The following is a 24,551-nucleotide window of genomic DNA, read 5'->3' as shown; positions in this document are numbered from 1 at the left end:
AGTGGTATCCTGGGAGGGGCTGCTGGAGGGTGACAGTCCAGGACTGTGTGATAGGCCAGGGTATTCCTCAATTTCCAGACATCCCTCTGCACTCTCCTGAGTGGGGCCTCTGTCTTCAGGTGGGGCGCAGGCACTCCTTGGCGTTTCCGTCCGGGTGGCATGGGTGCTGGTGCCTGTGGGTGGGGGAATGGACATGTGGGTGTCAATAACGTTTTCGGCACTTGCTGCACTGCTCTGTCCTATTTGATGGTTATATTCCCCTGTCGTGGTATGCAAGGTCCCTTCGTGTACATTTCTTTGCATTTTATGTGGGGGGTGGAGGTGCATTATGAGTACTGTAGTGCGACTGGGAATACATGCAACAGTAGGACACTGTGCACAGGGGGCTGGATGGAGGTCTGTTTGTGGCATATTGGGCTTGCAGGGTAGATGGATGTGGGTAATGTGCACTGGGTGAGGATGGGGTCTTGGTGGTAGTGAGAGGGGTGGGGTGATACATGCATTATGGGTGTGGTGAATGTTAAGGTATTGTAGTTGACTTACCTGAGTACAGTCCTCCAGTAAGTCCAGTGAGGCCCTCTGGGTGCAGGATAGCCAGGACCTTCTCCTCCCAGTCGGTGTATTCGGGGGTCTAGGTGGGGGACAGCCACCAGTCTTTTGTACGGCGATGTTGTGCCTGGATGCCATTGACCGAACCTTCCCACGCAGGTCGTTCCATCTCTTCCGGATGTCCTCTCTTGTGCGTGGATGGTTTCACACTGCGTTGACCTTGTTGACTATTGTCTGCCATAGCTCCATCTTCCTGGCCACGGGTGTCTGCTGCACCTGTGCTCCAAAATGTTGTGGCTCGACCCTGAGTATTTTGTCCACCATGGTCCTTACCTCCCCATCTGCGAAGCGGTGGTGTTTAGGGGGTGCCATGGTGTGTGTTGTGGGTAGTGTGTTGTGAGTGTATTGTGAGGGTGCTGTTGTGTGGTTGTGTCTGTGGGTGTGGCTTGTAAAGGTGTTTGGGGTTTGTGTGTGTTTTGGTTGTGTATTTGTGTGTGTGACTTGTGTGATGTGTTTGGCATTCACTATCCGCCACGCAGATTTGTGCTTCATTATTTGGTGGGCGGAGGATTTGTCTGCATGGCGGTGGCGGGTGGGATGTACTGCCTTTCTGCCGGTGTAGGCCCTGGCAGTGGGTGGAAGATGGAGGGTTTTTGGAGGTTTGTCTTTTTGGCATCATTATTCGGCGGTGTGCAGTCTGCCGTCGCTGGCGGTCTTCTGTTCACCGCAGCCACGGCGGTCGGCGGTGATTACCGCCAAGTTCATAACGAGGGCCCATTTCTCTTGAAAACAGACAATCTGATGTTGAGCTAACAATTTTATCCAGTTGTTGTCAGTTAACTTATTGTTTATCCCTGGAATTTTCCAAAGGGAAGGCTTATATAATGACTGGAATGGCTATTCTCTGCTTCGCCTGACGGCACTAGGCCTTGGCTGGAGGGTTGCAGAAATCTTACAGGCCTGTCGAATGTTGGAACATTATCATGCAGGAATCCGCCCTCAACATTGGATGCCTTATGGAGTGGCTGACCAGTAGAACTTGCTGCCTTGACATTTACATCTGATAAAGGAGGTTGTAGCTAAGGTCATCCTTTGATGCTCTGCTACTATATTGATCCATCGATTTGGGCTGAAGAGAAATACGTATTTAGAGTGGGAGGTAGGCCCATCAGAGGCGGGCTGCATCTCAGTGGGTGGATCAGCATGATTAGTCTTTTTCCTACGTAGCGGCTTGGCAATGCCTGGTAAACAGTGAGACAGGTCCTGGGGGGCAGTGTTGGGACTCCGTACCTGTAGGTTAATCGGGCAGCTTTGTTTTAATTAACGGAGATAGTTCTTTCAGAGTCTTGTGTATTCTCTGGAGGGCTGTCACAACGAGGCTGAGCAGTTTTGCAAATACCGTTTCTGACTATTGCTACCAAGGGCACTGGCTGAGAAAACTTGCATTCGAGGGGGGCAGGATTTGGCCCTGTGTAACTGAATCATAGTCTAAATGTCCCTCCTATTCTCCATTCATACATGCTCAGGGAATTTTCTGTAGTGATCTTTGGTGCCCGTGTTAAGCGTGACTTGCCTTTCTTTTGGTGGGTGGCGAGTCAGTGACATTCTTGATCAGGGATTTTCCAGCAGGGCTGTTGCCCCTGTGATGCCACTGTAATGTCCAAGTCCCCCTGGAATACATATGAGTTGGTTGTTTCAATGCCAGGCTCATTTTGAGGTTCACTTAGTGTCCCCGCAAGATGGTCACTTATGGCTGGAGCTGTATCTGTAACAGAATTACCTACATGCTCTTTGTTAGTTGTAAGTAATAGGACCCTCCTAGTCTCCACTGCCATTTCTTCCACGCTCTCAATTTTAGAATTGATAAGCATTCACTGCAGTGTTCAAATAATTTGTAATTGAGCTCGCTGTCCAGTGCTCATTGGTCAGGCCAGTGATGTTTCTGGCCTTTCTCTTACTCATTTGTTGTCAGCTACAGGTGATATGAAAGTGGAGCCTCCGTTGCCCGAGGAAAGAGGGATGGCCAAGCCCATCTCTTCTGGGCTCTGACAGACACAGACGGGCCCACTCTTGGCCTGGTCTTCGTCTGGGTGCAAGCCTGGGCACATCCAGTGCCGCAGGTAGAGATATGCGCTTTTAAAGCATGATGCATTGCAGCCCCTTCTCCAGGCACATGGGTTGAGTGGTATGTGGCGAGGCCTGCTGGGGGACGCAGTCCCACCCCAGAAGGTCACAGGTCTCAGGTCTCAGAACAAGCCTCCCCCGCTCTAGGTAGGGAAACGTGCTTCTGAAGTGCCACGGGTTGCAGCCCTTCCTCCAGGCACATGGGCTGAGTGGTAGGTGGCAAGGCCTGTTGGGGGACGTAGTCCCACCCCACAGGTCACAGGACCCAGAATAAGTACACCTAAAAGTCTCCGCAGTATGCTTCATGAAACAATTCCCTTGCTAACCCTTGGTCTATTAGAGCATCCGTGCTTATTGTACATCCCTAGTGTTACATATGTTTTACTCTATCACCATTTATTTGCCTGTAAATAATGAACTAAAGTATTTACCCACAGCATCTGCTTTGGGAAGGGCGTTACCCACAATTCATCCTCATCCCATCTCATCCCATATTCATGTCTATGTGCTCTTCCCTCACTAGCAAATTTAACGTTGTGCTTCCTAATGTGCTCAATTTGTGTCCTTGTTCTTTCCACCGTCGCCCCTGTATCAAAAGGTGGTTCTATATTTACTATTATGATGCACTGTTAATATTCAAGCAATACCATTTCCTTTTAAATAATTGTACTTCATTAATCATTTTACTGCTCGCAGGTGTTGTACGGAAAGTTTTTATTTGAACTAGCAATGTAAGATGAATCAACAATATTGCGTTTATTACAATGAAAGTTACTGTGCTGTTTGATTAACATTTTTGGATTTATACTTTATGGAGAATTTTATCTAACTTAATAATAATTGAAGAGGATTCAGCTTCAACGCCGAATTGCAATACTCATCATTTTGATGCCTCATCTTGGTGCTTTGCTGGTACCAGAGTATTCTGTGAAATTTGGGATTTCTACAATAAGGTTATTTTGTTTATGGTGAAATGCGAGATGTTACCACCATGTTCAATATTATCAAGGACGTTGGTGCTTTCTTAAAGGATTCCTGGAACCTAATGCTTCAATAAACTTGAAAGACAAGAGACTAATTTTATTGAGTCCAAAAGACAATGGTAGTGTGATATTAAAGGCTGTAAGCCTTCTTACGTAACTGAAGCAGAATGCTGCATATTTAATGGCGGCTGGACGTTCAATACATACCAGGCAGTTGCACAAAGGAAGGTCTTCATGTGCAGTTACTTAGCAGATACGAAGGGGAGCAGATGCAAGGTAGGCACCCCTTGCTCCTCGCAGCGACCACTCTCTCTCATTCTACTAGAAGGAGGGTCCCCTGAGGCTGAGCTAGATCCCTGCAATTCTGTCAGCCATGTGTAAGAGCCATCCCTATTTCTTAAGCCCCTGAATGTCCTCCTTTTCCTCTGTGTTAACTATGATGGTGGAGATAAGCAAGCAAAGGAGATGGGTGAAGAGTTGGGTGCGACTAGTAGTCAAGGTGTGGTATCTAAGAATGTTATCCTGGAACCATCTCTAGAGACCAAGAACATCCATCTGCCAAAGTAAACTATTTCCTTCCACTAACAGAGAAGTTCATATTAGAAATAGTGTCCTGAGGGAGTGGCCAGTACCCGGCAAGAATTGAGCGGCTGTGGACAGGTATTCACCAAATTAAACTTTATTCATGTCACCCGAAATACAGACATGTTTGTTTTGAGAAACAAAAATCAGTGCTTCAGCTTTAGGAACGTCTGTGCGCCAGGAGACACTCTCTCTGGGGACAGTGAGTGTGTTCGGCTGTATTAGTTTTGAATGGATGTCATATTTGACTGGTTATTCTTGAACATAAAGTGCAACCCCATTTAATTTCTGGAAGCATTAATGACCCATCTCTAGGTCAGATACTCACGTTTCGATGAAGTCCGCCTCCAGCACAGATTGCACTGGTAAGTATCCTCTCTGCGGGTGCTTGCTGAAGTACTGTTTGGTGCGAAACTTGTTTTTAAGGGTTGTAGCGAAGTCCCTCATGTTCTCAGTTGAAGTGGTCTGCAGAAAGACAGGAAAAGTGATAACAAAACAGGAAGCTTGCAATGTCAGGAATATGTCACTGGAGAACAGCAACAAACAGAAACAGCAAACGTGTACAGGCTCCTGAGTCACATTTACTTATTTTAGTTATTTGAAAATATTTTAGGGAAGTAGATTGAATAAATGAGAAAAAGAGCATAAAGAAAAACTCAAATGGCCGGTGATAATTCTGAAGGGTCCCATAAACTGAGCTTAAATTACCTGATTCATAGAAAATGCAAACTTCATTGTAGACAATTGTCTTTGATTTGCATAGTTTTCCAAAACTTTGGAGATTGTCAGAACTCCTGAACCATAGTTCAGAGGAAATTTGGACTGTTGTAGATTTCTCTGTGTATGCTTGTCAGTACTAACCTCACAGAGTTTACTTGGCTGCATAATGGAAAGCAAAAGCATAATTATCATTAGTGTAACCGGTTCAGCTGCACCAGGGCCTGGGAGCGTGACAGGCAGAGTGCATCCTAGGTTTGGTGTTCTTTTACTAACAAACTAGGAGGGTCCGTTTCTTGTTTGCATTGGGTCCCATGGTACCCATGCTGCACCACTAGTAGGAAAACTGCAAATGAATACACTTTGTGTAAACATGCATTTTTACTTTAAGTTGTTTGTCTTTTTTTGATCACATGAAAATCCATTGTATTAATTGAGTGACTTTGTATAGCATCTATAAGGTCCTAGAGTGTACGAGCATTTTAGGTATAATGCTATGAAGTACACACAGAAGCATTAGCATTAACAAAATCTAAACAACGAATAGGAGCTAAAATAAAAGCAGCGGTCACATGAGCATGGCATACGCAATATGCAATATAAACAACAACGTGGAAAGCAAGCAACACTGTTCAAAGCTATGTTATGAGGACAAGAAGTTATAGTGAGGGCAGTTATAAATCAAAATGCTGTACTTAGTCGATTTGCATCTCCCGACATGGCACAACCAAGTATAAGTACCAGAGAATAAGTACAGTACAGCAACAAAGTTAAACAGTACGTTACGCCTATCAGTGACAGTAGTTAGCAGTTTTAAGATGTGAGTTGTTGGTTGACTGAAGTGTTAGCTCTGGTCAAGCAACAACCACAATCCTTGTCAGGCTAAGACATAAGCAAACACAAAATTAACCTGTGCTTAACCCCTGTTAGCTTGCACAGAGCAATCAGTCTTATCTTGGAGGCAATGGGTAAAGTATCTGTGCAACATTTCAAACAATAAAACAGTGAAAACACACTACAAAGGAGCCCACAACAGAGTTTGAAAAATAGAGCAGATTTTATTAAATAAAACAGGACCATAACGACAAAAATCTAAATAGTAGAACTGAAGATATTGATTTTCAGAGTTTTATGAAAAAATAGCACACAGAAGCACAAAGCTCCATAAATTAGGATTTTAAATCTGATTCCAAAGACACCAAACTTGAAGGAATTATCCCTTCCATTGGGAAATTATGCCTATAAAATGTAATAAGGCAATCCCAATGTTATCCTGTGAGAGAGACAGGGCTTGCAGTAATGAAAAGTAAATTTAAGTTTTTCACTGCTGAGGGCCCAGGTCGACACAGTTTCATGCATGGTGCTGGCGTGGGATGAACTTCTGCGGCAAGCCAAACTTAACAGCCCATTTGCTCCTTAGTTGCCAATTATCAGACACCCCTCTTTTACCTTTAACAAAGAAACCAGTACCCGGGGTAAGCTGCGTTATATACAGCTGACGTCCAAGGGTGCCTTATACCCAGAAGACAACTTCATTGACCCACAGCGACCCTGCAGGGCCCTGTAGCAATGGTCCTCAATAAGTTTACATACTGTCAACTCCCTTCTGTAGCCCAGAGGATTCAAGATACATTCCCTATGTCTCCTCCCACATTACAGGTACTTGAAGAAACACTCACAAGCCCAGGAGACAGCGCCAAAATGAATGCCCAATAGTCAGTAGGCTTGGAACGCTGACCTGGCGACCCCCTTCATGGATAACCAGTGGAAGTGTTGCTACTCACAATCCAGTGCACGCTACCCAGATCACACGTTACGCCTAGTACATTTAAAAATTCTGCATTGCCTATACCGCACCCCTGAAAAAATGCATAAACTAGGATTACTTGATAATGGGCAGTGCAGGCACTTTTCAGCACCTCATGCTGACTTTTTACATCTCACGTGGGATTGCCTGGGAGTGCATAATTTCTGGATCACAGTTTTTGATACACTAGTCAATATTATCAGACACTCTCTGGAGCACTCACCAGATGTTTCACTGCTTGGGTTAGTGAAAGACATACATCAGGACATGCGTAAGTTGACAGCTCCTCTTCTTCTTCTGGTGAAGAAGTGCATGGCAATCCTTTGGGGAAGATGCCCAATGCCGCAAAGAGCCAAACGGCTTGGTGATGCGACCTTTTGCCAAGAACACCTGTCTGTGTACTGGGAGCTAATTCTGGCGAGATCTCGGCCCAAAGATATATGGACCTCAATAGAGCAGTACCTCGGTACCCTGGCTGATGGGGAGGACACGGCCGCTGCCTCGGGGGAGGTGGATCCTCCGGCCTCCATGCAGCTGGACCAGGGCCATCTGTGTGACTCTGTTTAAGAAGGGAATACTACATTGTCAGTGGGCAACTGCATAAGCAATCATGGATCTAGATATAATGTTGTGAAACTGCTTTTTTTGCTAAGTGGACACCCCTTCCCTTCTGTTAAGTTTGTTACTTTATTCATCCCTTTTTCTCTCTTGCTTTAACTCCTGTCACTGATTAGTAATGTCAATATTGTAACTGATGATGCCAAGAAGCTAAACGCCTGGTTCTAGTTTTGGGGACTGTACAAGAGAGTATACTGTCTCTTTTTTGACCTGATTAAAATTCAATAAAAAGATCATTTAAAAAAAAGAGTTTTCCACTACCAGGACATGTAAAACTAAAAAGTACATGTCCTACTTTTTAAATACAGTGCACCCTACTCTCTGGGCTATTCGGGGTAACTTATATGTATTAAAAAGGAAGGAATGAGCCTGGCAATAGGTTGATTTTGCCCGGTCGAAACGGCAGCTTACACTGCACACACAGACTCTGCAATGGCAGGCCTGAGGCATGTTTACAGGGCTATGTAAGTGGGTGGCACAATCAGTGCTGTAAGCCCACTAGTAGAATTTAATTTACAGGCCCTAGGCACATGTAGTGCACTTTACTAGGGACTTATAAGTAAATTAAATATGCTAATTGGGGATAAGCTAATACTACCATGTTTAGAGGAGAGAGCACATGCACCTTAGCACTGGTTAGCAATGGTAAAGTGCTCAAAATCCTAAGGTCAACAAAAACAAATTCAGCAAAAATAGGAGGAGGAGGGCAAAAAGTTTGGGGATAACCCTGCAGAAAGGGCCATTTTTCAACAACAGTGAATAATACTCTGCTTCATATTGAGAAGAAGGACAGAGTTAAATTGAGCAATTGTTTCAGCTCTTGTTTAAAGGACAGTTTTGATGAAATGGTGTAAACAGTGGACGAATGATATTTCACACTCTGAGAGCATACACTGCAAATGATCATTCAGAGCAGATGTTTTATTAATGATATCAGTCTCAAGGAATACAGGGCTTGAGCTGCCAAGCTGATAACATCCTCCTGAGATTTTAGATTTCTTTAACAGGGAGTGGAAGTGATCAGAGTGTATTTGTTTGTGTGTTAAGCAAGCACATTTGAAGACAAATCTGTCTGTTAATGAATATCATCCCAAGTTTAGTAGCACAGGAGTAATATAGTTAAATCAGTGTGTTCCAGAAAAGAGGCAAGCAGACCGTGACATTTAGCTTTGAGGATCATGAGGTGAATGTTTGGAATATGATAGAGAATGGAATTGTCATGGTCAAGCCTCGGTCTGGAAAGTCCTTCCTCTTCCCCTGTCAAGGCTTCAAACTGGGGTGACAAAAGAAAGGGCAGGTCTAATGTCTGATTCCTTTGTGTGTGCAGGAGGCAAACCTCTTTGAAATGTAAGTGGAGCTGGCTACCGCACTCTCCAGACATCCTTCCAGGATAGTCGATCTTGTCCATATGTTGTGTTACTGCCTGGAAGCATTACGCAAACTCCAACAGCACAGTCATTCACAGTCATGTGACCCAGGACACTGGCAGAAGGGGCAAATGGTTAGCAGAAAATGTTCTAAAATTGCTTTAAGAAAAATGGGCAGCTCAATCACCCTGGGACCAGGACAAGACAATAACAAAAGAAAAAAACTAAATTTCCCTATGGGTGTTGTGTAATCCTCAACTTTCACGGCAACCATACAAAATCATCACTAGATTGGTTTGAACAAAAATTCAATCAAAATGTATTCATTTAGTTTTGTTTTTTCTTTAGTAACTTTCTAAAAGTGGCATTTTCATATTTGTGATTGAAAATCCAACGTTATCATTAAAAAGGATTTCAAATACCATTATTTGGAGTGTAAACAGTATATTTCAACCTGATCTCAATCTAAAGATATCACTTATTAAATGTAATGAGGTAACCCAGTAGTAGTCAATGGGAGAGACAGGCCATTCAGTGGAAAACTACTTTAGGAGTTTTTCACTGCCAGGACATATAAAACTTAAGTACACATGGCTTACCTTTTAAATACAATGCTCCCTGCACCATAGCTTTTAGGGCCTACATTAGCAGTGAATTACAAGTACTACAAAGGCAGCTTTAGGCCTGGCAAAAGGTTTATTTGGCCAGGTTGAAATGGCAGTTTAAACCTACACTACAGGCTGCAGAGGAAGGCCTGAGACATGTTTTAAAAGGCAACTTTAGTGGGTGGCACAATGAGTGTTGCAAACCCACTTTTGATTCTGACTCGCATGTGTTGAGCAGATGCGGATGGCGACAGACGCTAGCGGTCCCATATTTAGAAGGTTAAAGTCCCCTTGTGTGTTGCTACAGAGTCTATGTTTGCAACCTGTTGTATTATTTAACAACACTGAGTCCTGATGATGGTCTGACGGACATTACCTTCTCATTTGACAAGCTGAATTGAAAGTCCATGTTATTGCTTGAACTGGGACTGAAAACCAGGCAATTATTGTGCAGGACTGTGTCCTGAGGACGGTTATATCCCCTTCCTGGATCTTCTGTTGGGATCCAATCTTGTGATCTAGGGGGCTTATATACAGTGTTGTTGTTTATGAGATGGACATTTGTTGGATTTGTTATACATTTTTTTGAACTTCCTAAATCCTATTGAGTAATATATTGGATTTTAACAGTAAAGAGTTGTCTTATTCATTAATTGAAGACTGGATCATATGTACACATACTATAGCTAAGCAATTCCTCTAGGAGCATTTTTAAGTGAGACACAAACCCACTACTAGCAGTTAACTTATAGGCCCTGGGTACATGTAGTACCATTTACTAGGGACTTAAAGCTAAATTAAGTGTACAAATTAGGTGTAAGACAACTTTACCATCTTTGAAGGAGAAAGCACAAGCCCATTAGCACCAGTTAGTGGTAAGGTACACAGTTGAAATGCCAACAAAAATGAATTCCTCAAGGCAGGAGGAGTGAAGGCAAATTGTTTGGGTGAAGACCAAGCCAAGGATGTCAGGTCTAACAGTTTTCTAACGCCTGCTTTGTAGCAAAGGCTGCAAACTGCACAGCCTTAGTTCCAGCAACATGGAGTTCAGATGTGCCTTGTCTATGTCACTAATACTGACTAATAGCACTTAAGATTTTCATTCGGAGTTTGTGGTGAAGCTACAATAGAACACAGTGGAATCAACAGACAATTTGTTGCTGTAAGAAGTATGTATTTCACTCAGAGATGCAAACCGTTTTTGAAGGATGAGAATGATATTCATGGCTTTAGAAAAAATGTAAACTCATTTTGGTTTTCTGGACAATTTTTAATACTTTCCATGATAAAATCATGAAGACAAACTGTTTTCTCTCAAAAAGTTACATCAGAACTCCAGGCGATGAAGCAACATTTTTGACTGCAATTCACTGTTCCTCAAATCAGTGTCACACCAAGAATAAGTTAATTTAAATTGTGATTAAAAGCCAATATAATCTTCTTTAACATGTTCCTTTTTTTTCTCCTAATCATCCATTCCAGAGCCTATCGATAGAAAACTCAGGATGTGTCTCAACAGGCGTTTCATAAATAATAGTTTTCCCTCATTACTTTGTTTTGGCTTCCAGAATTACTCCGATCATTTTTTGTGAGCACTGTAAGGATTTGTTGACTGATTAGATGTTATTCACAAGGAACTAATGAGTACATATGTTGAGAGACAGTTGTGTGCTTTGCATGGAAATCAAGGTTCATAAATTCTAACTCACCGGAGTGTAGTACTCCATGATTGGATAATGCAACTTGTTTCCTTTGCTGGCTCTTCCTGTCAGGAAACAAGTCTGGCAGATGTCCACATTAAACTGCTTCAGGCTTCGGTATCTGAGGAAATAAAACGGCATAAGGCAGCATAAAATCGATGAATGTATTGATTTACGTTTGTGCTATCAATTTACCACAAGCAAATGGATACAACATGCAAAATACTTAATAAGAAGAAAAAAACAAGAAAACAAATGACTTATAACATGGAACAAAATAGTACACCATTTAACCTAGAAGAAACATCCTTGGATACAGTCATTTTAATGATTTTTGGGGCCATTGACAAGAATTATATTGAGGCCCCTCTGTTTGGAACAATTGTATATTTTCTTCTCACTTTCAGCATTTTCAAGCCCTTATGATGCCAAACAATGTTGAAATGTATCTTAAACTTTCATAAACTTGTGCATACAAAAACAGCCAAAGTTCAAGTTGCATGGAAATCTAAAAATCTGAAAAGGCAAATCTCAGGCTGGTCAGATCGATTCTCACCTTGTACTGATTAAGGGATATTAAAATGGGTAGCTAAATACACATAAAACCAGAGAAAACCTTGAATAAGCATTGCCAGGGTCATTCCTTTTTAGGGTCGAGCGCAAAGCGCTCTGTCCCTGGTGTAATCTCTCTGGGGGCTTTTAACCACGCCTATCGGTTTGGTTGGTTAATGGGCTTGCCTTTTCCAATTCGCTTCATTTCATTAGTGAAAGGCATGCATACGTCATGCCGTTTATGGTGTTTAGCCCTCCTCGAGAGCACCGACCAACTACTGAAAACATACGAGGCTCCATGTTTTCCGTATGGTTTCTGGATTACTTTTTTCTTTATTTCACAGGCAGCGCAATCTCGCTGGGCAGTAGTCATTCGCTTTGCATGACATCGACCCAGTTACATGGCTATTTGCACTTTTACCGGTTAGATGGATAATTGTACTTTTGCCGGTTACATGGATAATTGCACTTTTGGCGAAATGTTTCACTGCAAGCTAACTTCTGTTTCCTTTTGTGTGTCTCTGTCACGCTTCCTTGGGGCCACAGGCTCGCTTATGTGAAACCCCTTCACAAGCTGTATTCTTGCTGTAACAGGGAAGATCAAAGCACTACTCCTTCAGAGTCAAGATCTTTGGAAAGTTCTACTAACATAATATGGCTGTGTGTGGAGCCTAGAAAGGGGGGAGAACTGCAATTATATTCTGGACGCATTACCATATGTGTAAGACATAAATATGTGAGCCTTGAGACTGGGTGATCTGGGAACTAATACTTTAGAAATGCTTCTTTGGTTTGTTTAATCATTCATTCTATGCTGGAAGACCATCTGCTAGAACTCTCATGGTTTTATAAAAGAGAAAACTGAGATATTGTCAGGTATAGCGGAGCTCCTCGGATGTGCCACAATATTATAGTGTATTATGTATAGTCCCATGAATAGTCCTAATTCATGCAGCGATTATTCAGTTTTATAGTTTGGAGAGGGACCATACAGTTGACAGATATGAAGAGAAACAGTGTGTTCTGAAGTGAATCACAATACCTGAAGCCTTTGATAGGGCACTGTTTGCAAACAGAGCACTTGGTCTGGTGCTTCACCTGTTCAGCAATGGTCACTCTGTGAAGGACAGCCATCCAGACCATGGACTGTGGCTCCAGGCTCACCCACTCCAGAAACTGGGAGGCCTCAATTGTGCCTTTTCCATCGCTCTGGGGGAACAGGAAAGGAGAAAGAATGCTGTACCATAAAATGTGCTTAAACACAGGTCCTAATGTTCCATGCATCTACTGTGATTCAGGATGGACAACTGTATTTTAAGCCTATTAATTTACTATATAAAGAAACATATGTTTGCAACACCAAGGATAATTAACAATGGGCATGCACAAATAGTACATTACTTGAAGACATAGACATGAATAGTACAGCTCTCTAAACTCATTAACCTCAGGATGATCTATGTCTAAAGGAAATGAAGAATGGCAACATCCGAAATAGTATGTTTTGTATTCCTTTCTGAATAGTATGTTTTGTGTCCCTGCAATATCAGTGTTGCTAGAAACAAAATGGCCCGCTTCACCTTTAATTGTATAAAGATAAGAATATTCCATAACATAATTGGGTGTAAATCTAATTGCAGTTTTAATCATGTATGTTTATATGATGTGGAATTCATGCAGAAGGTAAATCGTCTGCATTGTAACTATGGATTTGTTTGAATCTGTAAACTACCAATAAGTGTTACATTTTTTATAAGAAAATATTCTGTAAGCTTAGCCACAGCCCTCAAATTATTTACAACAGAACTATTTTATCGTTTGAATTATGCACGTTTTCACAAACTAAAGTCTAGCTTCTATTAGGATAAGAATCACCAATTTTAAATATACATTACAAATTGAATTTAGGTTGAGGCAAGAATTCGATACCTGTGATTTAACTGGAAATGGCAAATTTCAGGCTGGTCAGATCGATTCTCACCTTGTATGAACGTGTGGATTAAGGGGCATTAAGCTGGACAGCTAAATGCATTTGATGATATTTTCCACTATGTGGCACACTAGTATAGCATGACAAAATGTAAAGACTAGAGCAGATGAGCACAAATACAATAACAACAATAATGAAAATATAAAAGACAAAGGTTAGACCCTTGTCAAACCCCGTCACTTATGAGTATAAAGAAAAAACATTACCACTATGTCATGAAACAAATCTTTACACATAAGGTATTGCAGCGACATTTGTTATGTGGCCCGGTAATATCTTCGGTGTTAAACAATCACCATAATTTACTTTTATATGTGTGTATGTTTCTTGATTTGTTAGACCATCATTTTCTTTGTTTGCTCAACATGAACACCAAAGCACATAATTTTGCATCCATTTTGTGTCTTTATTCAATAATTTGGTAATCTAGTCTATCAAGAACGTATGGTCTACTGGGTTAAAGCTCCTATTTATGAAAAATCAGGAATGTTTGTGTTGATCTGTGCATTTTTTACAATTCTAAAAGCCTCTGATGTACTGCCTGGAAATCTAAAAATATGGTTGATCTCCACATGTACACAAGTTTCCCCAAAGCTTTTACATGCAAATAGCAGAACAACAAGACAAGGTAGTACACTCCAACACCAAAAGTCATCAAGTATCAGTCAGCAGCAAGACAGGACATGCCACTACCAATGAACAGCACAAAGGACACCATAGAGCCTTCGGTGGAGGTCCTTCTTGGCAATCAGCAGAGATTGGTGAGTGCTTCTAGGGAGCCTATTTGTCTCTGTCTCAAGTCAAGGTCTCTGTGAGCTGATTTAGACCATCCGGATCAGAACTAGGCTTGGGCCGAGTTAGCAGAGTTCTGCTACGAGGAACTCTGCGAAGTGCCGAAAAACTATTGCTGTGCTTTGTGGAGTTCCGCGAGCAGAGCAGTCTGGGTAAGCTGCGCTGTTTGCACTGAATTTTCCTGTGCTGTAAAATCAGCATGAACGGCATCACGCAGTGCGCCAGAGGGCGCTAACTTCTTTCTGCCACTTGAGTAGATTTTCTACTTGAGCGGCAGCTTCCTCAACGAGGGCAGCAGCTTTTTCATTGTGAGCGGTCACAGTCTACCATGACTGCTTGCATTCAGAAAACTCACTCCCGCTTGCCAAATTTGCAATTTAGCTTGCTTGTGCTCGCCAACTTAACGTTGGCGAGCAAGAGCGAGAGAAAAAACTCTGCATCACTTCGTGGAGTGTTTCGGAACGACGCACAGAGTGCGGAGTGGGGAAAACTCTGCAAACTCCATTGGCAGAGCAGAATTCTTTACCCATCCCTAATCAGAACCCCTTTGCTGAAGACCCAATAGATTTTCCATTTAACATTTATATTAAAGGAATAATCAATGTCGATGTGCATTATGTGACCTTCGGACTGTTAGGCCCCTCTTCTCAGTAACTATCATCACTGAACATGCATGTTGGTGAAATACCTGGCACACCATTATCAGCCAAGGTTTGTCGGTGGGGTGGCGATTGCAGGACTGGACATGATAAGCCATTGAAAGTTCAGAGACTCAACCAGTTCGAAGGTCAGCAGACCAGGAATGAACTTCTGAAGTGAACCAATCAAGTCTTCCTGTTCCATTTTTTCTAAATGAGTCTCAGGAGCCACAGTTCATGGCCCTAGCCAAGGCTTGTATTGAATATTGCCTTGATGTTTCAGAATTGCTATTTAGCTGAATCCAAGCAACTATGCAAAGAGGCAAGATCCTGGCAGGCAGGCCTCACTCAGTTCAAGAGGAAGGACACCTCAGGAGTTATTACCACACTCACCTGACACCTCCAAGTATTATATCAATGTAGGCTGTTGCGCTACTCAACAGTATTCACTCTGGGCATCACCGCTCCATGGAGTGCAGAGAAAGGAAAGGAATGATCTGCCTCCAGTCATTCCGGAGCCCAAGGAAACATCAGTCTGTTCCTTAGTTGCACTGAGATGAGTGCCCCCAGTCTGGAACCTCCTTCACTTCTCCAAAAGTTGGTAAAAGCATCCCCAGGTCCAGACACAGCCAATTGCGTGGGGTGGCCAGTGGACCTCTTCAGAGAACATCCATTATGCATGGCGCCAGCCTTCGCTTCCTAAAGTGTAGTATTCAGATAAAACTAAACCCAAAGCTTTTAATACAAAACTGCTCTTACCTCACCTATCAACAAGGCTCTTCTATTCTGCTGTAGTGCATCTCTCTGCCATGTTATGTTTCCCCTGGTAAAATAACTATTTAAGACTGTTAAGCCCTCTAGTACCTCAGCGGTTTTACTAAGCCATGTAAAAACTTTAAATAATATTAATACTAACTACAGTGAGGGAAGAGTATTTATCCAATATGCAAAGGCACACAGGGGCAAACAAGCACTCCAAAAGGGAGAAGTCTGAGGGTTCTGAATAACCAGTTTCCATGTACAAGCCCTGAATGGGAAAGTTGACCTCACTAGCCCCTTTCACTCTCTGAGTACATGTTTACAAGCAATCAAGGCCTTGTCAAAGATGGTGGTGCAGGCTGTGTCTGGGTACAGTGCAACACAAGTATCATCATTGTAATATCGATGTGACGGTCCAGCCAGAGTTGTGTGATAATACAAGAGTTTAATATTATCTTAGTATACATGCAAATGTATTTCTAGTATAAAGTGTAAGTTTGAAATTGCGAAATTACACAAAGAAAGATACAAACTATGAAAATTCATGATACTTAGTGAAAAAACACATTAGTAAAACCAAAGATAAGGCTATGCAAAATGTATAAAGTTCATAAATACCTGATGTTAGCAAAGCATGGAGTACACATGAAATGCAGAGATATAGAACCTGGACTTGGAGTCTAGAAATGTAAGGTTCAGAATGCTGTTTGCAGACAATGGAAAGATACTGTATCAAAATGTTGGATCACAATATTACTTCCAAAAATGGGTTATTCTGTATAGTTCATTATTAAGGACCACGGCCATAGAGATTCATGAATATTTAAAACAGTAAATAACAAGGCAAACACAATGGCAATACAATCACAGTACCTACTGCACCTGCAAAGAAAGGAAGCAGCTTGTTAGAGCGTGTGGTTGTGTGTTTTTGGCAACCAGGGAGGCACACCGACTTCTAAGCTTATGGTGAAAAAAAACTATGCAAACCCAGGTTCAAAAGGACTCGCAATTTATCAAAAGGGTCACTATGTTCTAACTGGCTTGCCAGCCAGGAGTTGGGCCTCCACTTATAGTAGGATCAGTGAAAATAAAACAACAAAAGTCAGTGCAGTGAGAAGACTACTTGCCAGGCAGAGAAGCTACTTATCTCAACTTTACATGTTGCAGTGGATCTATTAGTAGGCCACGTTCATCTTTGCTGAGAGACTGGAGGAGCTTCAACAGTTGTTTACCAACATCTGTAGTCATCAAATTTGTTTTGTACGTCATCCCACCTCCAGCCTCTCGTGAGGGATAAAATGACAAATAAAATAAAAAGACCTTCCAGGTGCTTCTGGTCTCCTCTGTTGCTTGGGGGCTTCCATGCAACAAGGGCAGTAGCAGCGACAGGGACATCCCACACAACACCAGCAGAACGTCCATGCTTAGACCCAGCTTATATTCGGAAAACCAGTGAATTAGGCAGATGCCCACTCCCAGTAAGGGTTCAGTGCAACCATACAGTTCAAACATCCACCAACTGAGGCTGAATCAGAATTTCCCTCTTTACAGAGGTGGTTGGGAAAGTCCTTGGCTCAGAATGAAATGCCTGTGGAGAAGCCCAGGTACATTTTCAAGGGGGTAATGTATCATGAAAATATGTTTGTTTCCATATAGGATTCCCACACAAAGACGAACAAAGGATGTAGTGAGGGTGTGAGTATCCTCTGTGGGTGGCACACATCTTCAGTCTTGCAAGGTCTACTCACATACTAACATAAATGTTAAAATTCAGCTACATATAACCTTAATGAGAGGTGCACAAGTAGTGTTTACAAGGCATTTACTAAAAGCATTTTTTCTAATGTTCACAAAGAGCTAAGGCAGTGATGACTGTTTCATTTATGGCTATTTCATGAACTCTAAGTGTCCCTCAGCTGTCTCAAGCTTCTGGCCATAATTTACACAGGTACATTCTGAGTGCCAACAAGGCAACACACAGAATTGGATAAACTGACACCAACCAGGGCTTGAGCAGAGGGGCCAACAGAAGCTATTCCCTGAGACTAGAGGTGGGTGGAACTTGTGGAGTTTCACTGCACAGAATTCCACAGGATTACACAAAAACTCTGTGAGATTCAGCGGAGTTCTTCCCACGCATAGAAATATGCCTGTTGCGCTGTTCACACTCCAATTTAGTGCCAATAGCACGAGCAGCACTGACAAATCAGTGTTAATGGCACTATGCAATGTGCAAGAGTTTACAGCCATTTAAGGCAATTTTGCTGCCACCTGAGTAGAAAATCTACTCGAGCAGCAGCAAATCTACTCCAGAAGCAGCACTCCGACCACGACTGCTAGAGACCGCCCAACCCCACACATTTTAGAACAAATGGCACTAACGTATGCCAAATCTCACTTGCATTTCTGGAGCCTCATGGAAAACAATTCAGCCACTCGGTGGTTGGCGGACTTTGACTTGAAATCCGCACTACTAAAGTAATGTGCAGTTGCCAAACTCATCCGAATAAGCGGGCAGAACGAAACATTCTGCCTACCTGTACTAGAGACTACAGGGTGTGGAGAACGATTAGGGTCTTTCCTCAGGCTGAAATAGGAACACCAGATGCGCAGTTTAAAGAGTTCTTCGGGCTATGAGGCCCCACAAGCTCTGCCAAAGATCATAAATCCAGGGCAGCATCTAAAGACAGCCGGTCAGTGCATGAATTTGGGAAGGTATTTCAATGGTACTCGAACTTTTTTGGTGAGTTTACTTTTGAAAGTTTCATTCCTCATTCAGCCCAGGGGAAATACATTGACGAAATCTCAGCAACTATGTACTATTTTCAATGAGGTGCAGTAGATCCGTCTAGGGCCTTGTTATATATCCAGTCCTACATTCTGCAATAATGACTTTAGTGGTAAGAGCATTACTGGCAGGCATTACTGTCTCATTTAGATAATGCCCATTGATTTTAGAAAATAACTGGCTGTTACATTACTACTGTCCATCATTATCATATCCTCACTCTGGCAGCATTTACCTGCTGAAACCATTTGTAAAATTATTAGGAAGTCTGTGGTATGGAGTGCATCTTCCAGTAATGTTCACAATTGTTGTAAACCAGTAGAAAGGAAAACATGTCTGGGAACCTAGCCAGCAGACATTTTATATGCTGCGGTTCAATATGACCCCATAACATCTACGAGCTGCTGATGGTGCAGTAATGGAAGTAATACAAGAGCAGAGATATATATCTCAGAGGAACATCTGAAGAAACCAAATATGTTAGGCATCTGCTTCAGTTTGGAAGTTAGTCAAGAGGAATTTCCGAGTTCACCTATTTTACTAAATATTTCTTGAGGAACAAGGTGAGTGGCTCCGATAAAAGAGGAGCTAACATATTCGTAAGTCTAAGAGGACAAAGAACATTTGGTGACCCTGATTCTACTTAGGCCATCAGCCTTATTTGCATATCTCCTCTTAAAGGAGGAAAATTGTCTCATACAGTCTAAACCTCGATCACTTCGGCCATGTCTGTATAGTTGTTTTTTTTGGCTTGCTATGACAGACTCTCTAATGAGACATATTTTGACTATAAAGAACTTATTTTAGTTATTACAATGAGATTGCGAGGTAATCACTGTTTTACTGACCCTATCTTTTGATGAAAGATCCTATATAATATTAAAAATCTCCCTATGTTGATTTCGGGACTTGCAAATCATGTTAGAAAACAAGTCCTGCGTAGTTTGAATAATCCGTTTTTGTAGCTGACATAAGATGTAAAAAGGGAAGCGACTTTTCACCTTACAGAATGATCACTTTTAACTTCTATTTTCTTAGTTCATTGACAGCTCAAAGGGAAGAATTGTATTAAAGTTACTGAAGTTTCCTTGGTGCAATTGTGATCTTACAAGTCACTCATTCAAGTAACATGCCTGCAAAACATCTTGGAAATGTTCGTTATTCAGCTTCTTTATGATTGTTTAACTGTGAATGTTTCCCCTGTATAGCTCACTAATGCATAGTGAGTCATTGACCTTTATAAAGACAATTTTAAACTTGTCCGTTCATCGAAAGTTCGATCTCCTGAGATGCTGAATGGGTCTGGAATGGTATATTTGCATTATACCTGTAAAGAAACAAGAACACAACTCTACCCCTTTTTGCAATTAGAGGAAATAATGTTTGGGGTCTGTTACAACAAAAGCGTTGGTTAGGGTGAGACATTTGGCTACAACAGGGAGAGGGATCAATTAGAGGGTTTGGAAAAACTGTCACCAAAATAACCTAGATTTACCACCACGTTGGCTCACATGAGAGCCGGGCAAATGCTTAAAAACAATGAATAATTGGGAGAGACCATCGGGGTACTCTCTCACACTGCTTGCATTACGAGGATTTAAACTATTTAGTGAACATTCGAAATACTAGTGAACTTTGGTTAGAACAGAGAAACGAGAAAATCAGTAGGGAGAAGCATATTTGAAGGTACCCGTAGTCACCAAAAGAGACAGTTGTCTCCAAACGCAAGCCAACACCGCAGCCGAGCCTAAGCTCAATGTCATCCATCACAAGCCAAGGGTGCTGCTGCACTGTTACAGCCAGTCTAGTGGCAAGGAGATGAAACACACACACTGGCGAGACCAACACGTAAAGAAGGAACTTGTTCTTTAAGAGAGGAGAGGACTGTTAAGAAGAAAGGATCAATATGGCTCTGCAGCATTAGATCAAATGAGCAGACTGTGAGTACTATTTTTTGTGCCATGGATGAAGAGAAAGTAAAAAGATCAAAGGGGGACTTCGGTTTATGGGGACAGCATAGATAGCGTGGTAATACACAAGGTTTCCAAGAAGTTGAGAAACCATGAACAGGAGGGAAGGAATAATAAATATTTGTCAGGTATGCCAAAGGCAGTCAGTAGCCATTCGCTGAGTAAATGTCGTCCACAGTGGATAGCTGCTAGTGCGTGAGTGACAGCACCTGGAGAGAGTAGGCAGCAGTGCTATAGAAATTCCTTTCATAATGTGCCTTATATTTTGGCAGAGAAACCCATGTCCCTATTATGAATGGGAATTACAACATAAGTACTTTGTAAGGTGCCTGTCCCTATAGGCTTCTAGTCCTGCATTTGCAGCCATACATATGGTGTTGCAGGTCATGAAGATCGCGAACAGTACAAAACCTGACCAGGTTGAACTGCAGTTGCTGCACTGTGACCCAGCCAGATGATACATCTAGTCTGCAATTTATAAAAAGAGCAGCGCTTAATTTGAGCTGGTGGTTTCCAGTGCTCAGCACCAGAAATGTAATCATCAACCCCAGCACTTTTGACAGACTGCCACATGGTGGGGCTGTTTGTCTAATGTAAAGATGAACTAAACAACAGGTGTTTATTAATTCAAAATACACTAAAAGTGTTTAATAATGGCTGTCACAGCAACATTTGCAGTGCTGGCACGGGGCAATGTTTGGTGCAAGCTGCAGTGGCCTCCTGACAAGGGCCCTGGGTCTTTTATTTTTACAAAATATTAAGCACTGAGAAAGAGATGTGTTTAAAAGTGTTTGAAGATGCCTTTGGCACAGGTGAAACATTGAGCTGTTCGTATAACTTGTTAGGTCATGGGCCCTGGGCCCACATGCAGGGCAAATTATGACATGGACAAGGGTGGTAATGGTACTCAACTAGGCACGAGTACCTGCACTTGGGCTGTTTCATGTGCAGGGTCACTTGACTGGTGACATCTGTGGTGGATGTGTGTGGGGTGGCTGTTAAGGTCCAGCCCTCGGGGAGTGGCTGGTGTGACAAACACTAGAATGTGTCCAGAAGGACACTACATTCCTCCCAAACATTTTTTAAAATAAAAAGAGTCCAACCTGTAAGAAAAAACAAAAACACACAAAGCACCAACTAAGTCTCTCAGCCTCGAGAGACGGTCCGCAAGACCAGAGTGGACAGGTGCAGCTGGGAGCACGCGGGCATCTCTGCACGAATCCATGGTTTAACCAGCTGCTGCTGGTATGAACACTGGGGAGATGGAGTCCGGATCCTTTAACATTTGGTTGGTTAGGTCTGTGTCCACTCACGCACTGTTGGTCAGTCCTGCATGCTCTCTCGGTGATGCGGTTGGTGTCAAACAGTTCAAACTTGGTGCATCAGGAGTGTTGGTGGAGTCCGCTACACAGGTTTCCAGTGAGGCATCCTGACTCCATGGAGACCAATCCGGAGAAAACTGGGAAGACAGCGGTGATGTTTCAACACCTTCCTCTAAAGACCTGGTGTTCCTGGTACTCTGTCAGTAGAACAGCTTCCAGGTCTCTCATGCCAGGATTTCCTCACACTAGAATGGCCTTGAGGCCCTTTTTCACTGGGTTGCATGGGACCACGTAGGCTGTGCGGGCCTCTCATAAGCCAAGCAAAGAGGTCACTGTGGAACCACCAACAGGCCCATGGCCAAGTCGCTCGTGCAACCACAAAGGGTGGATGTCTCATGGTCTGTATGCTCTTGCCAAACAGGACCTAGGTGCGGGTGGGATCTCAGATACTCTGTGGGCAATTGATCTCACACGTTGTCATTCGTGCCCTTCTGGTCTCTTGATGACTTGCAGGGTAAATAAAATATCTAAGATCTATTGTTCTTTTGAGGCTGAACCTCCTCCTGAGGTATTTCCCTGGCTCACCAGGGGCCCTTCTCCAGATGCCACCGCACAGCTATGAGCTTTTGAGTATTTCACAGAAGAACAGGTCTCAAAGTTGATGATAGAGACTAAGGGGGTCATTCCAACCCTGGCGGTCAATGACCGCCGGGTTGGAGGACCGCGGGAGCACCGCCGACAGGCCGGCGGTGCTCCCAAGGGCATTCCGACCGCGGCGGTAAAGCCACGGTCGGACCGGCAACACTGGCGGTCTCCCGCCAGTGTACCGCCGCCCTTTGGAATCCTCCAAGGCGGCGCAGCTAGCTGCGCCGCCGAGGGGATTCCGACCCCCCCCTACCGCCATCCAGTTCCCGGCGGTCCGCCCGCCGGGAACCGGATGGCGGTAGGGGGGGTCGCGGGGCCCCTGGGGGCCCCTACAAGTATTTCACTGTCTGCTTGGCAGACAGTGAAATACGCGACGGGTGCAACAGCACCCGTCGCACCTTCCCACTCCGCCGGCTCGATTACGAGCCGGCATCCTCGTGGGAAGGGAGTTTTTCCCTGGGCTGGCGGGCGGTCTTTTGGCGACCGCCCGCCAGCCCAGGGAAAAACTTAGAATACCCTCTGCGGTCTTTCGACAGCGGAGCGGTATTTCGGAGGGGGGAAGTCTGGCGGACGGCCTCTGCCGCCCGCCAGACTTGGAATGACCCCCTAAGTAAAGATCCCCCTTTGATCCCTGTCCTCATTTTATTTACTCTCATTTAGTTGCTACCCTTCATTTAGTTGCTACCCTCTGCCCTATTTTACTCAGATTTGTAATCAGTCCCTTAACAAGACTACTTTCCCAGAGACCTGGAAGGAAGCAATTGTTATACCTCTAGCAAAAAAAACAGGAATTGAGCCCTCCATCCTCTACACCTTTCGGCCCATATCACTTCTTCCTTTTATGGCAAACATTTTAGATAACTTAGTGAATAGGCAATTGGCAAATGTTGTGGAAAGCAATAATCTCTTAGACCCGTCTCAGACTGACTTTCGAGTCAACAATAGTAGTGAGTCAACATTGCTAGCTGTTTTGGATGATATTAGGCTTATGGTTGATAAGGACAGGGCCGCAGCTTTGATCCTGTTGAACTTATCCAGGGCATTCGACACAGACTCACATAACCTGCTGATTAGGAAACTTTATGATATTAGTATACACTCTAAAGCCCTTAAATGGCTGGGCATCCTTTCTGGAGAAGAGGTATTTTTCCACTCAACTTGGCACCTTCAGATCCCGATCTCACAACTCTGAATGTAGTGTACCACAGGGCTCATCCTTGAACCCTACTCTTTTCAATGTTTATGTTGCCCCAGTAGCAAAAATCATATGGACATGGGGCTTTTGATGTCCGCTCTCATGCAGATAATACCCAGTGGATTATCTCGATGGGTGAGAACATGGATGTAAACCGGTGCAAAATGCACAATTGCGTCACAGAAGTGGCAGTTGGATGACGAGTCAATGTTTAAAGTTAAACGCATATAAGACAGAGATCACGCTATTCGGCGGGGCTCATTCTATTTGGGATACCTCTTGCTGGCTTAGACTCCTTGGGGGTCATGCCTACCCCTACAAAATGGGCCAAGAACTTAGGGATCATGGTGGATGATGCTCTTTCCATGCAAGAACAGGTCAAAGTCACTTGTGGAAAGTGCTTTGGCATTCTTAAGCTTCTCAGAAGGCTCTTTAAATGGATACCAATTACTGGCGCAAAACTATAATCCAGGCTCTGATTACCAGTCACTCGGACTATGGTAATGCCCTTTTTGTGGGTATGCAGGATTATCTCTTTACCAAACAACAGATAATTCAAAATGCTGCTGCTAAACTAATCTGCAAAGTGGACAGATTTGGCTCTGCGTCAGCCTGCTTGACATCTCTCCATTGGCTCACTATGCAGAAAAGAGCTATCTTTAAACTTTCATGCCATGCTCAAAAGGCCTTGTTTAACATAGGACCCGAAATCTTATGATCTAGAGTCAAATTTTATAAACCTTCATGTGACTTGAGGTGGTTACCCAGTGGAACCTCTTCCATTGTCTCTCCACCTTACTGACAACCATCTCCTATTAAGAAAGAAATTAGAAACCTGTCTGTTTTCA

At 43.2% G+C, this 24,551-nt stretch overlaps 1 protein-coding gene across 1 annotated transcript in view; it reads right to left on the bottom strand.

The window, feature by feature from the left end:
- The window catches only part of DRP2 (dystrophin related protein 2), a 633,012-nt gene that overhangs the window by 115,072 nt on the left and 493,389 nt on the right, over positions 1-24,551 (bottom strand). The window contains exons 14-16 of the mRNA XM_069213379.1: positions 12,647-12,813; positions 11,062-11,173; positions 4,567-4,703 (exon numbers count right to left, since the gene is read on the bottom strand). Of these exons, the coding sequence (XP_069069480.1) occupies positions 4,567-4,703; positions 11,062-11,173; positions 12,647-12,813 (416 nt within the window). The remainder of the gene's footprint in view (positions 1-4,566; positions 4,704-11,061; positions 11,174-12,646; positions 12,814-24,551) is intronic.

The sequence above is a fragment of the Pleurodeles waltl genome, chromosome 2_1 (genome assembly GCF_031143425.1).
Source record: "Pleurodeles waltl isolate 20211129_DDA chromosome 2_1, aPleWal1.hap1.20221129, whole genome shotgun sequence".
Lineage (NCBI taxonomy): Eukaryota > Metazoa > Chordata > Amphibia > Caudata > Salamandridae > Pleurodeles > Pleurodeles waltl.
This window is presented reverse-complemented; position numbering and strand designations above follow the sequence as displayed.